This window comes from Diadema antillarum, unplaced genomic scaffold, assembly GCF_040938485.1.
Source record: "Diadema antillarum isolate AM-2024a unplaced genomic scaffold, OU_Dant_1.0 scf00000077, whole genome shotgun sequence".
Taxonomy (NCBI): domain Eukaryota; kingdom Metazoa; phylum Echinodermata; class Echinoidea; order Diadematoida; family Diadematidae; genus Diadema; species Diadema antillarum.
Window position 1 is genome coordinate 1,428,286 of NW_027270966.1, and position 14,999 is coordinate 1,443,284.

The following is a 14,999-nucleotide window of genomic DNA, read 5'->3' on the forward strand; positions in this document are numbered from 1 at the left end:
AAATATAACAAGCCAAAATGGAAGAAAAGGGCCTCCTTTAAATTGACCCATTATCATGCTCGTTGACCTGGAAAACATAACTCCAACGCTCGTCTTTGAACCTGCGAAAACGGCATGCCATTAAGATTTCGTTGTTGTTGTTGTTGTCTCTTTTTTGTCTTTGCTGGTGCTGACGAATTCTAAATATTGAGCTTCCTGCGAATGACCGCGAGATGAATTTGTCCCTGGACGTACTGACGGCTGACTAAGCTCCGGATTGATCCCAGTTCATCGGCTAAACCCTGCAATTAAAACAGCCCCGGAAGTCTAAACGAGTGATAGCTACAGTGTATACCCTATAAAGACGCTGCTGAACATAGTGATCGCTCAATTTTAGTGAAAAACCCCTGCGTTCTCCTTAAATAGCGATAAAGAGTGGCGATCGAATGGATGAAAACACGTGAGCGTGCACAGGTTATGTCGTGTAGCGAGTAATGGCGACAATGTCTCCTTGATAATTTTCAAGAATCATAACTTAATCAAGCAGTACGCGTTTGCTTTCGCATGACGTCAGAGTTGGGCGGAACTTCTCGTCGTCATGGCAACTTTCCACACCTGTTGCTGCAAATTGATATTATGCCCCAGTATAACATCGCTCATAAGCAAGTCACCGGCCTTTGCATAACCACGGATAGTGCTTTCTCACAGTGTATTAAACAACAATGCCGTCAAAGCAAATGTGCTGGTATAATATAATTATGTCAAACACATGCCACTTCTACTTGTCAATTGCATGGCCGTTAAAATGTTTTGGCTGTGTTCCGAATGAACGATGAAACTATTCAATGCACTTGCATCGTCCACATACCAGCCGTTCACCAGCTGGTGAGAAATATTGATTTTTGAGAGACATTTCTCCGTATGGCAAACGACGCAAACAAAAAGGTAAGGTTGTTTACCATATGAACACGAATGATCGATTTGGCGTTGTTATGCCATTTATATGTCCTCAGTAATATTTACGCATTGAAAGAGCAAGAAAAAACCCCAAACAAACAATATACTGGAGACACAAACAACCGTACAGAGTAGCGGACACTATCTTTACGATTTGATTTACTTGGTACTTTTGCTCTTATAGTGCCCATAGTAAATGATGAAGCTGTCCATGTCATTTGCAAGTGATTGAGTCTACGTTATATCCACAAAACGGTCAATGCATTGCGCTTGATATTTTCGGCCCACAATCTGTTGCCCTATGTGGGGAACGTGACTCTTACCTTTAAAGCGGAACACGCTGAATGTGTCACGCTGAAGCCTCTCTCTACACTTGAACTCTGTCGTACTTTTGTCATTGTATTGCACTTGGGTGAACATAGTGGAAGCTAAGAGGTATATAGGCAATATTCGCGCGCCCGCAATTACTTTGCCGGAGCTGAAAAAAAAAGAAGGAAAAAGAAGAGGGCAAGAGAGGGAAAGGGGAAAAATGATGGTGAATTCACGGGGAAGTAGACCGAAAGTAAATTATCAAGCATCAGATTCAGAAGGATAGGGCGGGGTTGGTGTAATGAGAGGAACGCGACATGCAAATCTGTGTACATAGACAATGATAGAGCGATGTTCATAATGAGCAGAAATTATGGCAATTTCGGCCCAGACAGGTATTTTATGTAGCTTGCCGTGCTGTCGTGGACAAATTGAAGTTGTTGGTATTACAGGGGGCAATGAGGGGGAAAAAGCTTTTGATAGCCGGCACAGATCAGTATTTACAAATTTACACGAGAACGCACAATTTTGTATGTGATTTCAATGTATTGTGTTTGCCCTATTGCGCTCTGCATGCCGCTGTCGTTTTATAGGGAACGAGTTCTGCACACACGGATGCAATCTTTTAGTGCTAGGTTTTTTACAGCTTCACAATAATAATACCTTATTATGATACGAAAGATGTTACATATATTTCATATGGATTCATTGAAATCTTGAGAAAACAATTAGTGAAGGCTTCTTAAGAGGTTATTGGGAGACTTGAGAAAAAATAAGGTCTTTACCTCATTATTTACATGCATGATAGTTTTAGCATCATCAATATCACTCTTTTGAAAACATGTGAAACGTGAACATCCAATCAGTGTCTCATTTTGTGTCCAATGAGATTTCAATCTTTCAAAGTCATTTGTGGAATGTCTTTCCACGTAACGTTTTGTGACTCAAAACGTGAAATACTGTAATCGCGCACACAGACTCACATAGTTCGATGTGCTTGTGGTGGTGTTAGTAGTGGTGGTGGTAAGGCTGCGTTCACATAGAAGTATTCGGTATTCGCCATTCGCTACTCGCTATTCGAGCACCGAATACACTATCACCCACACCGTCAACTCACCATCCCATGCAGTGAGGATTTCTTCCTCCTACATCCCAGCAAATCTTATTAACAATTTCTAAACTGCATCAGAATATCAGTCTATAATCTTTATGCTTATTTTTTGCTAAAGGGCAAATCCAGACCAAAATTGTCATTATTTCATAAACGAGAGACGGTATACGCTGCAAGAAAATCAAACAAGCTCGATTCCCACTTTGCTATACTATTCGCAGCTATTCGGTTCTTTCGAATAGTGCCCCCTTGTGTAAACCGGTGTGAGGAAATCCTATCGTTCGATTCAAGCTATTCGCGTGCCCCCAAATACCCGAATAGTATACTTCTATGTGAACGCAGCCTAATGGTGGGGTTCAATGCATCCATTCATGTTTCATCAGCTGTTTAAAAGTCAAACTCTTCCACCGATGGCGCATTGGGAAAATGCTTTTGCAATTTAGTCATAGTATTTTCACTCCTCGCATTGCGCCAATTTTGGCACCGAAACGGTCGGAAACGGCAATGTTTATCCATCGACCGTGATGGCGGTTTCCCGAATTCGAGAGATAAGCCAGAGTTTTGTGATAATCGGAAGCAGGGTTCCTTCCGTCTAGCTGATTGAACTGGATACCAATAGGAAACGTATCTGCAACCAGATAAATGTCCACTGTTTTTCACCGAGTCTGGGATGATACTGCCTTTGTCACCTTGCTGTATTTTTAGCATTAGCTGGCCTGGGTTTCTGCCTTGTGCACATGGACTGATATCGATGATGTTTAAAGTTGTGTTATGCCTCTGTTGTTATTATTGTTGATACCGATGATACTTCCCTTTAAGTAATTTAATATTTTGTCATTACCATTGATGGCCTATAGACATCAGTGTCAATTTTAAATGATAACCCTGTGTTAATAATGATATTATGATAGGCCCTACACTTCTTTGTGGTCCGATAGATTTGGTCGCATTCAGTCCTTGTATTGGGGAAATAAGGCACTACGCTTTGTGAGAGTAGTCAGCGCCGCTGGATATCATGTTGCCCCCCCCCCCCCCCCCAAAAAAAAAAAGTTGTCTTATGACATAGTTCGTTTGAACACTTTTTTTACCACGTCACAAGAGTATTCCCATCATTCATATACAGTGTACTGGGAAGTCGATGGTTCAAATGTGCAGAGGTTTGAGGTGGAGAATCATTGTTCGCGACTCGAATTGTTTGGTGAATTAATGAGGTCTATCAATATCTAACTATATAATACTACACTTGTGTGTTGAGTAATCAGACAAAATGATTAAACATGCCACATCGCAGTTTGCCATTTGGTAGTACGCAAACGAATGACTGTGGGGGTGGGGGGGGGGGGGTGCCCGTGTGGATTCCCGTGCCATCGTCAGCGAGAGAGGATGCAGAACGATTCGGAGCTCATTTATCATTACGGTCGCGCTGACGTCGATATCCAAAGTTGAATAATGATACGAATTCTGCAACACGACTGCAGCGCGCGGACGCATTTGCAAAAGCCATCAGAGGAGCCGTGGTTATCCAATAACATCACCGATTCCCTGCCTGTTCGGAGCCGAGCAACTTCTGTGCGGCCGATCAGATAAATTTCGAAGTCATTTCGGAGGAATGCCGATGGCTTTAGCATGCGAAAATTACCGCTTAGAAATTTCAATTTGCTTTCAGCTCAGTCTGATGCTATTTACATGCCGCGGCGTTGCCGGGCCGTGGTTCTTCTTTGAAAATCAAAGAATCGTCTTACTGTAACCTCTGCTGTAACTAGCTTTGTTTACGTCGCAGCCGGAGTCCCTCTGTCAGCTGATCGGGAATGTGTTGTGCCAATTTACCGCATTGTCTTTTATAATATTCAGGCGAGGTTTGCTGTTCGTCTTCGTTGACATGTGTGTGACCTCTGTTGAATCGTATGGATATAGGTGAACGAAACACAGCCACTGTACTTCTGTTATCTGTCGTCTGATCTTGTCATGGAAATATCTAACACCTGAGACTTGCACAGGTACCCTGTCTGTCGAACCATATTTATGTTTGTTGTATGGAAGTGTCAAGTGACGAGGATATAGATATGCATATTCATGATTATGTGCGCTAGTATTTTGTGTGGCGTATGCAGCATCTCGTGTGTCGCCAATTTTCTCTCTCATTTTTTGCCCAGCAAAGCCACCATCGCACCACACGACCAACTCGTGCGATCGATTGCTCATTGCCACTAAATACTGCACCGTACATTGTACTTTCCTGTGATCGTATATCGTAGGCTTTCATATCGCACACGGTCCCTGCACGATATTATGGATAGATAATGGATGCTAGAGGGACTGGCTCTGCCCTTGGTGGGTGGCCTTTCGATCGTGAGGTGATTGCTTTCATTCCATCGTTGTTACTAAAACCGCCTGCTGAATATCATTGACGTAATCTAACGCCGTAATGAACTTTTGATCAAAGTAAAAATACCGCTAACTAGAGTCTAATCGCAGTAAGTACGGCGACTGTATTGGCGATTGTGTGAATGAATGCCGTTAAAATTGTCTGCGTATCGCACGCTACCACATCGCCCAGCTGCCTGTGTCCACATCTGTTGAAGATCACACGACGTTGCTCGCCAGGTTTTGTTATCTGTTGATTAATGAGAGATTGCGAGTGATTGCACTCAGATTTACCCATCTATCACACCATGACGTCCGGAAAAGATGCAGATACTTTTGTCGTCGTTGTTTCTTTCTCATAGTGAGATCCATTTGTGCATAGTCTACTACGGTACATAGCCATAGAAATTTCATGCATTATCCGCCAGGCATTTTATAAATCATCTTTGGTAGATATAGACACTTGTCTAGGTACAATTTGTATTGTCTACGTAACGTAATCTGCAATCATATTATTGATAAATGGATCTTACTCATACTACTACTAGCCAAGCTTATTGACGAGGTATTGCCGAGAGTTTGAATTTCCTGTTACAACTTCTTTAATTCCTAACAAGGATTGTTCAACCTCAAAATGAGCAAAGACAACTTTGTATCGTTTTCAAAGCATCATGTGACACTCTTTAGCAGCTAGACCTGTGAATTGCCGATCCCCGTTCCCCCCCCCCCCCACCCCACCCCACCGGTCCCTGATTGAAAATCGCTTTCTTTCTTTCTTTCTTTCTTTTTTAATCAGTTACGTTGACTCTTGTGAAAAAAATTGCAAGTAGATCTATGATGCCTATCCAACATACTAATGTTAGTGAGACATCACACAGACCTGAGGATCACTAGTATCAGAACTATCAGTATCAGACATCTGTGTTGTCTGTTGGTGTTGATCTGTATTTCATGACTATTATTAAAATTGAAACCCAAATAGGTGACCTACATGTAATTGTTAGGGGCCCACTCATGGTCTATTAAATGTGAATAGGATCTACAGTAACAACAGAGAAAAAAACACACCTGGGACAATGATTTGGACACTACTGAAGTGATGGAATGCAGAAATTACTTGTTTCTTTTTGTTTTTAAGAGGTGAAGTATATCTTCTTTTCTACACATCATCTGTACAGATTCATGTCCACAATTATTCAGACCAGTTGCAGTGACTTCCTCTGATGTTATTTAAAATTAGGTGGTGTATGTGGTGAATTTTATGTGGTTCTCTTTTCATGAATATCATGAATGGGCTCTCGACAAAAAGAACAATGTGCAAAAACATTGAAAAGAAAAGCAACAAAACAAAATTGCCTTGCATGCATTGTCCAAGGCTAGCACATTGACAGAGCTACCAAGTCTCACGCATTCTGCGTGAGACTCGAGCATTTAGGGGCCGTCTCACGATCTCGCGCATGGCACCCATTTTTCTCACGCATCGGGCAAAGTCTACATCTTGGGCCTATGATAATGAGCATAGCTCAAAAGATTAAAGTGATAGTTGCAATTGAAGGTATATTTTCCTTTTGTCTTTCAAAATAAGTAAAAAATAGTCGCTTAAGTATGCACCTGATCACACCATTAAGAGCTAAAGATAGAAAAAGCTCCCTACGTGGGAGGCCACAGGGGGAAAAACCCCTCCCACACCCTCGCTCGCGCGCACATTTGCTCGTCGAGATGCCGAGTCATGAAAATTTTTGAACTTGGCATCCCTGCATTGACAGATTTGATCTCATTTCAAGCGGTGTTTTAACAATTTTATTTTGAGAAGTCACACCTTCTGAATATTTGTGGGGTTTTTTGGTAGTTACTTGTATGATAATGAGAAGATAACAGTTTGAAATTCACAAGAATGTCTGATGAACTTCCATTCATGCAACTAAGTGTATGCAAAATATCAGCATGTACATTGACCATTCTACATAAATGTTTTGCATAATTGTCTCTCTTCAAGAACAATATAGAGGAGAGCATTTTCTGTGAACAAGCCAGCTACCAGACGATAACATTCATGTAGTTCCATTATTTTTGCTTCATTCTTTGTGTGGTGAATTAGGGGTCTCCCTCGATCGCTCCATGGCTAATGCACATTATATTCCAATTACACAAAACTAACTCCTTTCATTTCATTTCTGTGTCTTTTTTCCTCTTCGGATTTCCCAGTGACTAGCATGTAAAGCCTTCAACGCCAAAATGGGTTGCTGTCAGAGTTGTCGTCGTAAGAAGGCCCGGCCACCTGTCAACGAGCCGGGAAACTTCATGTATCCTGACATACCGGAGGTAGAAGCACACACCCCCTTCACGGAGATCAAGGAAGAGCCGTCATCATGCGACGACTGCATCCGCTCGTCTCCGGTTCCTCCAGCTCCCAACGGGCACCTCCAGGACATGACACCGATCAACAACCTGTCATTTGTCATCAGGAGAACGCCTGGCTCCACCTTATCCCTGTCCAAGAGACTATCCATGGCCGGCAATTTCTATCGCCTCAGCCGCTACGGCAGCCAGTTCAGCGTTGCAGACAGTCTTAAAACCGACGGCAGTACGTGGACGATCACGTCGTCGACCTACGAGCAGAAGGAGGTCGATGACCCAAACTACGCGGCTAACGTACTCCATAAACTCAACCAGTTTCGCCTGGAGGATAAGTTCACAGACTTCACTGTTTTTGTTGGTAGTGTAAGATTCAGATGCCACAAGGTAGTGCTAGCCGCCACAAGTCGGTTCTTTGCGCACAGCCTAGCAGACGAAGTCACGGAGGAGGGTGATCGCATTGTCAAGGATGAGCTGATCATTGATGCTGTGGAACCTTTCATTGTGCGCCTATTACTGGATTACATCTACTCTGCCAAGTTGACAATCAGTAACGAAAATGCAACAAAACTGCTCGCAGCGTCACGCCAGTTCCACATGCACTCGGCCGAGCAAGCGTGCTTGGAATTCCTGGAACGGCAGGACAACAGGAAGAGAGAGTCAGCCAGTGATCTCACAAAACTCGCGGCAGAGTACACCTTTGAGCAACCGTACCACGTCAACGAAATCCTCCTCGGACTCAACGACCAGCGGCACGACAGAAAGTTTGTCGATGTCAGGTTGTGCGTGGAGAAGGAGGAGCTTCTGTGTCACCGTGTTGTCATAGCAACCATTGACGATTTGATGGAGAAGCGGATGGTCCACACTGTAGATTCAGGAAAGGTTACCATTGAGGATGTGACTCCTTCCGTCCTGAGGATGATTGTGAACTACACTTACACATCTCGACTTGAGGTCAGTGTAACAAGGGGCAGGAGGAGTGTTTCATCTCTGCTATTATCAATCAGTCAATCTCAAGTCTTTGAAGATTTTAAGTTATGTATTAGCAGTGACTGGATGAAAATGTATTGAAGAGGTTATGGTTTCCATGTAACGCTCGTTCCACAGTGCCCAAGACAGTTTTAATAGTGGATAAAGTGTGAGCAACCAAAATCAAGCAAGAACACTTCAGGGAATTTTGAAATCTTGACCTTATGAATCCATGCTCAAAATCAAAACGAAGCTTAGAGTCGATGGAGAAATTTGTATGATGAACATGGTGTCAACTCAAGGTTCATGCGTGTGGTTTTGCATCAATCATTCTAATCATTCCTTTTTTCTTCTTTTTTGATCTTGATGATTGCTGAAAATATTAAGAGTGACAAAATACTGCTTGCTTTTCTCATTCTGATTTGTGTAAATGCAAAAGAAGATACAAAAAACAAAGACAACACATAAGAAGTAGCTAATGTACACTTTGTAGTTGCACATTTTCAGGCTGCATAAAGTATGCCTTTTATTGTATACATGCTTTTTGTGCTTTTGATAGTGATAAGAAGACCTTACGATTTTACTGAGAGATTTGGTAGTAGGGGGAGTACAATAGTTTGAATTTAAGTGAATATTGAATGTCTATATTTTTTATAACTTTATGTATTTGCTTCCAATGATAATTAAGATCCATATTTGTCTTAAAATCAAGTTTTTGTAACACGTATTAAGTGCCTCATCTTGATATCAACCATACTCAGATCTTTGAAGAGAATGCCAAAGAAGCACTACGCCTTGCCTCCATGATGAAGCACTCCTCGGCCATCCGGAAGTGCAGCGACTTCCTGCGCGGGATGCTGGACCCGGCCAACTGCCTGGAGATCCAGCGCACTGCCTCCATGGACCCCAGCTGTGAGCAGCTGCACAAGGTGAAGTGACATCAGATATTGTATCCCACAGAATTGTATCTCATTACACATCACCTGGTTGCCACCTAGTTCTACACGTACATAATGTACTAGATAGTGTATTATCGCATATTTGTGCTTGCTGGTATAATTCGTGCATATATTAATTGCTGCTCTTCTGTAGCTATGGGCTAGCATTAGATGGATAGGTAGATAAATAAATAGATTGATAGGAAGATACATTTGTAGATAGATAGACAGAAAGAGAGAGGAGAGGAGCATGATAACAGTGAAGATAATTATTTCAAAACCTCCAAAAATTATCAATGTTCTATTGAAATGTTTCTGTATAGTGAAGAAGGTGAGGGGGATCGGCCAGCAGTGTGAAGAAGCATGATCCACTTTTAGTGGACAGGAGAATGGTGGCCTGATATAATGATAGAAGAATGCTGTGAGGTCATTAATGATTTGACAGGTTTACCGTATCAGGGGCCTGTTTCGTAAAGAGCTATGATTGATCTTACATTCGATTTATTGAGTGTAACACAGAGAATCGAGCGTAAGATCAATTCTGACCGTAAGTCTGTTTCATAAAGATACACTTGATTTTAAAGCACATTTAATTGCAGATTGAGTGTAAATTTTTAGAATGGCATCTGTCGTATGATCAATCTTACAATCAGTCTTTATGAAACACTTTGCAGAATTGAATTGATAATTGCCAGAGCTGTTTTGAAGCAGCGGGAGGCTCCTGCAACTATTTGTTTGATTCCTTACAGAAAAATAGAAAAGACCTTCATGATCTTGGAGCTGTTATTGCCCATTTTTAGTTCCTTGTAATTCTTGACTATCTTCCTGGCAGTTTTTTTTAATCTCCCTGACTTTGATGCGTGAATGTTGGCTGCTTTGCTAAAAATTGGCAGTGTACTGTTTCTTTGTTTCTTCTTTTGTGAGTTTCATTTCTAGTTAGTATCCCTGCTTGTAATGGTGTCTGTAACACTCATTGGATGCCCATGTAGCAATCATTGTCTAAAGAAGAGTGAAGAAATTGCCGAGATTTATTCTTCCTAGAATGTATCTATCCTGCCAATCTGCAATCTGCAATCTGGTTTTTCCCCTCTGCATTTTAAATTGATCTCTCCAATCTCAATTTATTGCTCATCATTTATTCATCATAGCACATCTTTGATATTTGCAATGACTTCACCACAAGGATGTGGTCATGACATATGAATCTTCTCCAGCCGTACCCGAGAATGATTACTAAGTATTTATAGCATGGAAAGTGAAAGCTAGTCAATTAGACGGAGCAATATCTTTGACAGTCAAGTGTGCCATACTGATTAGTCTTGGACCTTTTAATATGCAGGGAATTCTAAAGCTCTCAACAACTGAGCATAGACCCTGCTTTTTTATAGTCAAATGGTGCTACTTTGTTTCGGTGCTGTAAAGTTAAAACTTGCTTAGAATGTTCATGTGTTCATTGTGTTGGTTTAATCATGAAACCGTCAAAGCATCACTGTAAAAGTGGATGTTTCTGCATGAATGGTTTTTCACGCTTGGTCGAGTAAGATGCATTTTGCACACTTTTAATTTCATGGAATCGAAATATGGAATAATCTTTTATAGCAAGCAAAAATATTTGTGTTCCTCTATTTTCATGTTTTTTGGTTGTTCCATAATATGCTCAAAACTTTTCACATTTACAGTACATGATGTCCACCCTCCTTCTGGCCAACCGAGATTGAATTGTATCGAGGTGTGTAATGCATGAAAATGAAGTTGGTTTAAAAATTTATCTCTAAAATCTCATGTTATGCTTCTGCTCGTTCTTCCAGGCTGCCACTAAATATGCCCTGAAGTGCTTCCCTGAAGTGATCAAGCAAGATCAGTACCTCCACTTGAGTGCAGAAGAAGTCCTGGACTACCTTGGAGATGACAACCTTAACCTGCGATCCGAGGAGGAGGCCTTTGAAGCCCTGATGAAGTGGGTCAGGTTCAAAGAGGACGAAAGAGTTGGTTACCTCGCGGACATGCTCATGTGCATTAGACTGCCTTACATTGGGCCGGACACCCTACGGGAGCGGATCAAGACCGCACCTCTGATCAGGGACAATGAGGGATGCCAGTTCCTCATTCTGGAAGCCATGGAGATGCAGCAGATCATCAGGGAGGGGCGCAACACCACCGACCCTCGCATGAAGCCGCGGAGGGCGTTTGCCGACGTCACGTTTGTCGTTGGCGGTCGCAACAAGCAGCAGACGTGGATCAAGGACACTTGCTACTATGACAGTGCGCGGCGCAAGTGGTACCCTCTGGCGCCGTATCCGGGCAGCACGACGGAGTATCGCGTCGTCGCCATGAACAATGACGTATACGTGGTGGGTGGACGCAACGAGTCGAGTAGGCTCATCACGGGCGAGACGTGGAAGTACAATTCTCTGTTTGACGAGTGGTCGCAATGCAGCGGACTCGTCATTCCGCGGCTGTGTCATGGCCTTGGTGTCCTCCACGACAGGATCTACGCTGTTGGAGGGAGACTGGACTCCAGCAACGAGCCCCTGCACGAAGTGGAGCGCTACAACCGCCGCACCAACCAGTGGAAGCAGACGGAGTCCCTCGCATACGGGGTGGTGGATCCCGTTGTCACGGCGCACAGCCGTCGTCTCTACGTGATTGGTGGACACACAGAGGACACAAATGACATTCTGGTGCAGTGCTTTCACCTAGACAAGAGCTGCTGGACAGTGATCAAGGACGTCTCCCTCCCGTGTGAGCCAAGAGTGGGCGCAACCCTCAAGAGTAAAATCTACCTGGTTGGAGGCAGGACAGAGTATAGAGTGCAGGTGCTTATTTCCTTCTGGTTTTGTATTTTTTGCATCTGGAGTCTGATATGACACTTCCATTTCCATTGACAAATAGTTTGTCGATATTACATAGTTTTCACAAAAGTTGTACCTCTTCAGCATATCAAAATTGGTATCATGAATGCTCTATATATTTTATGTCGTTTTGAAAGTACCTGTCAATAGCAAAGACATAATTGATCAATTTTTGTGACGTTTGAAGTTCTTGGCATACATTTGGATATCTGTTTATTTGTCATGTTAAACTGAAGTCATGTAATATCTGCAATTTAGTAATTCTCCTGGTTGGTAAGGAATATGATCTACTACAGTGAACCTTAACTCTTTAGTTAATTTGTTTACCAGCACTTATGGCAGGGTGACCTTGAGTGTTAAATGTTCCACTTCTTATGAAAAGAAATGGAATTAAGTTTCCTGTGTGCTGTATTCTCAGTTGTCAGCAAATTTAAATAATGTATTACTCGTTATTTTTTCTTTCAAGCTCTGTGTGCATTGACGTTTCTTAGTCTCATCTGACTGTGCAGTTGGTGAAAAAGTGATTCCAGGGTTATTCATCACTCGAATGCTCATGTATTTCAGTAAGTTGTGTTACCATGACAACATCTTTCTCTGATACAGGTGTACAGTCCCCACAAGGGAGAAGTGAATACCATCGCCGAGATGCAGCATGCTGAGGGCCACGCGAGGGAGCTATACTCCATGACGGTAACCAACAAGAAGATTGACGTCATCGGCGGCCAGTGGACCGTGGGCGACGAGGACGATGCCCTCACCATCTCCACCAACAGCGTGGAGCAGTTTGACCCGCAGACCAACGAGTGGACAGTGCTGGGCCCCATGCCCCGGGCCCTGACCCACCATGGCTGTGTCACCATCAAGAAGTACATTGGCCTCCCCAAGGCCCTCCTCAGCTGGGTGCCCAAGACAGCGTCCAACCACAGCAGATGAGCAGCTCATCAATACCCCAGGGTGGGGCTTTGCTGGGAGCTTTAAATACTCATTTGCATAGAGGCATGGACTACACCCCGGATAGGTGTACTGGAGCATCCTCAAAGTGTTGTAGGTGTATTTCGATAGGAGAATTCATAGTGTATTCAAATCCGTGGAGATCAAATCCCAAACGAGCCTAGCAGTAGCATCAATCTTGTCTGTTTATTTGCTCTGTACTACGGCTTTGCTTTTACTGCATCAGTATAGTCCATGGGAGTTTGGGTGCGAGTCTTTGTCATTTTTATGTGTCTTCAGCAAAACTTGTTCACTGAGCAAACATGGACATGTGATAAACTGCCAGCTGCTTTCCGTTAGATCATCTATTGAACTTAATCATCTCTTGCTTTAGTGAATAGATTGGGCAGATAGTCACAAGCTCATATGATCAACTTGTGCTCATACAACAAAGTAAGTTCATCTAGCAATGTGATGCAGATTTGCATGGTTTTATTGTCATTTGCAAATCAGCTCGGTTGAAGGAGAGAAAAAAAAAATCTATATTTTGATAGCATTTTGTTAGTCACAAATGTAGGAAATGGGGCTTCCTGAAGTCTAGCAAAGAATATTTCATAGTCTTGCTTTCACGCACACCAATGCGGTGCCGAGAAGCGTATCTTTAAACAAGAGCCGAACAAAATTCAAGCAGTTTTCTCATCTTTAGGGCATTGCGACTCTGTGCTGGTAGGCAGTATTTTAAGACACCCAAGTCAGTAGCAAGGACTCATCATCAATGAATACACCCTAAATAGGTCAATGCGTAGTCACATGACAGCATTCTGATCTACCAGAAGGGATTATGATGCCGAGTTAAGGAAAATGTCTGCATTATGATACAACAATCATGCACTAATCAGCTTCTCTATTTTGTAACATCATGTGAAAAATAAGAAGAAACGCAAATGCTGTTTCTTCTCGCTGTGAACTCTTCACCATGCAGTATAAGCAGGAGCTATTTATTGATAGTAATTCTAAACATATCATATTTACAGATCCAGCATCATCAGTGAACAGTGAACAAATTACTTTTCAGCCATAAGTTGGACATTTATGCCTCATGTATTGATAGAAATTGGAGACAGAATTTGGACAAATCAGAACTCGTAAGTTCTGTTTGATTCACAAACAAAATCATATATTGCCAACAAGTGTACAATAACCTGGACTTTACTGTGATATATACATGTACCTGTACAGAAGTGGAAATGAAGGTTGCAGATCAACAAACATTGGCATGGATAATGACATTATCTGATTCTCAAGAGGTGTCTGTACTCACCTCTGTGGAACATTACTCTACGAATGCATTAACCCAAAATGTTGCACTTTGTATGGACGTAAACTGTCTAAACCAAGACATGGGTGCCTCTGTGTTAGTGAATGTACATTGTACAATTAGCACTCAGAGTGCTAAGCAAGCCAATTCTAGATCTGTCCAGCTTCGTTCAGTCCCACAGTACTTAAATCGACGTCGGGTGATTCGATGCAACCTTTGTCAGACTACTGGGGAAAAAAAGAGGAATTTGTATAAGATGCTACTGCAAGTGGTATTCAGCAGAGTTTTGTGTACATTTGTGAAGTGCTAATAGAAAAAAGAAATAATTGAAAAGTACTTTCAACAGGTCAGTGTGAATGAAACCATTCAATGTGTGCTCAATGGTGCGAGGATATCGAGAGTGAAGTGTGATACTTACAAATGACATGTACTTAAAACAGAGTCTAGAGTGGTTGTATGAAAGTGTTAGCCTGTATTGTATATGAGTAGTTGCGTATTTATGAAAAGCAAGTGAACGTTGACCAAGTGTACCATACAAACGAGCAGAATAAATGAAAAATCTATTTATGTGTACAGTGTATTTAGGATTGGGGTTGGGGGTTGGGGGTTGGAGAGGGAGGGTCAGTAATTCAGTGAGCTTTTTTTCAGTGGGGGTGGGGCAGGGGTGGGGAGGAGAAATGGGATGGGTGCTGTGGTATGTCATGGTCACTGGCTGAAAGAAATTGCATTGCAAGAAGCTTGCACATGCCTCAAAATTGTAGCAACTCAATCAGCATATAGGCAGGTTTCTCAGCATAAGTTGGTTTTGATGATGCTGATGATGATGGTAATGCCAATGATAATGATAATAAGAAGCAAGTGTCAGCCTTTTTATGTGTAGGAGATGATATTCATAAAATGCAAATTTCAACTTCCGT

General features: G+C 42.3%; 1 protein-coding gene across 1 annotated transcript in view; it reads left to right on the plus strand.

The window, feature by feature from the left end:
- LOC139717593 (kelch-like protein 38) overlaps window positions 1-14,646 on the plus strand; it is a 77,545-nt gene extending 62,899 nt beyond the window's left edge. Inside the window, exons 3-6 of the mRNA XM_071629103.1 lie at window positions 6,917-8,029; window positions 8,806-8,973; window positions 10,791-11,798; window positions 12,438-14,646. Coding sequence (XP_071485204.1) covers window positions 6,956-8,029; window positions 8,806-8,973; window positions 10,791-11,798; window positions 12,438-12,767 — 2,580 coding nt within the window. The 5' untranslated portion in view covers window positions 6,917-6,955 and the 3' untranslated portion in view covers window positions 12,768-14,646. The remainder of the gene's footprint in view (window positions 1-6,916; window positions 8,030-8,805; window positions 8,974-10,790; window positions 11,799-12,437) is intronic.
- Window positions 14,647-14,999: the final 353 nt, after the last annotated feature.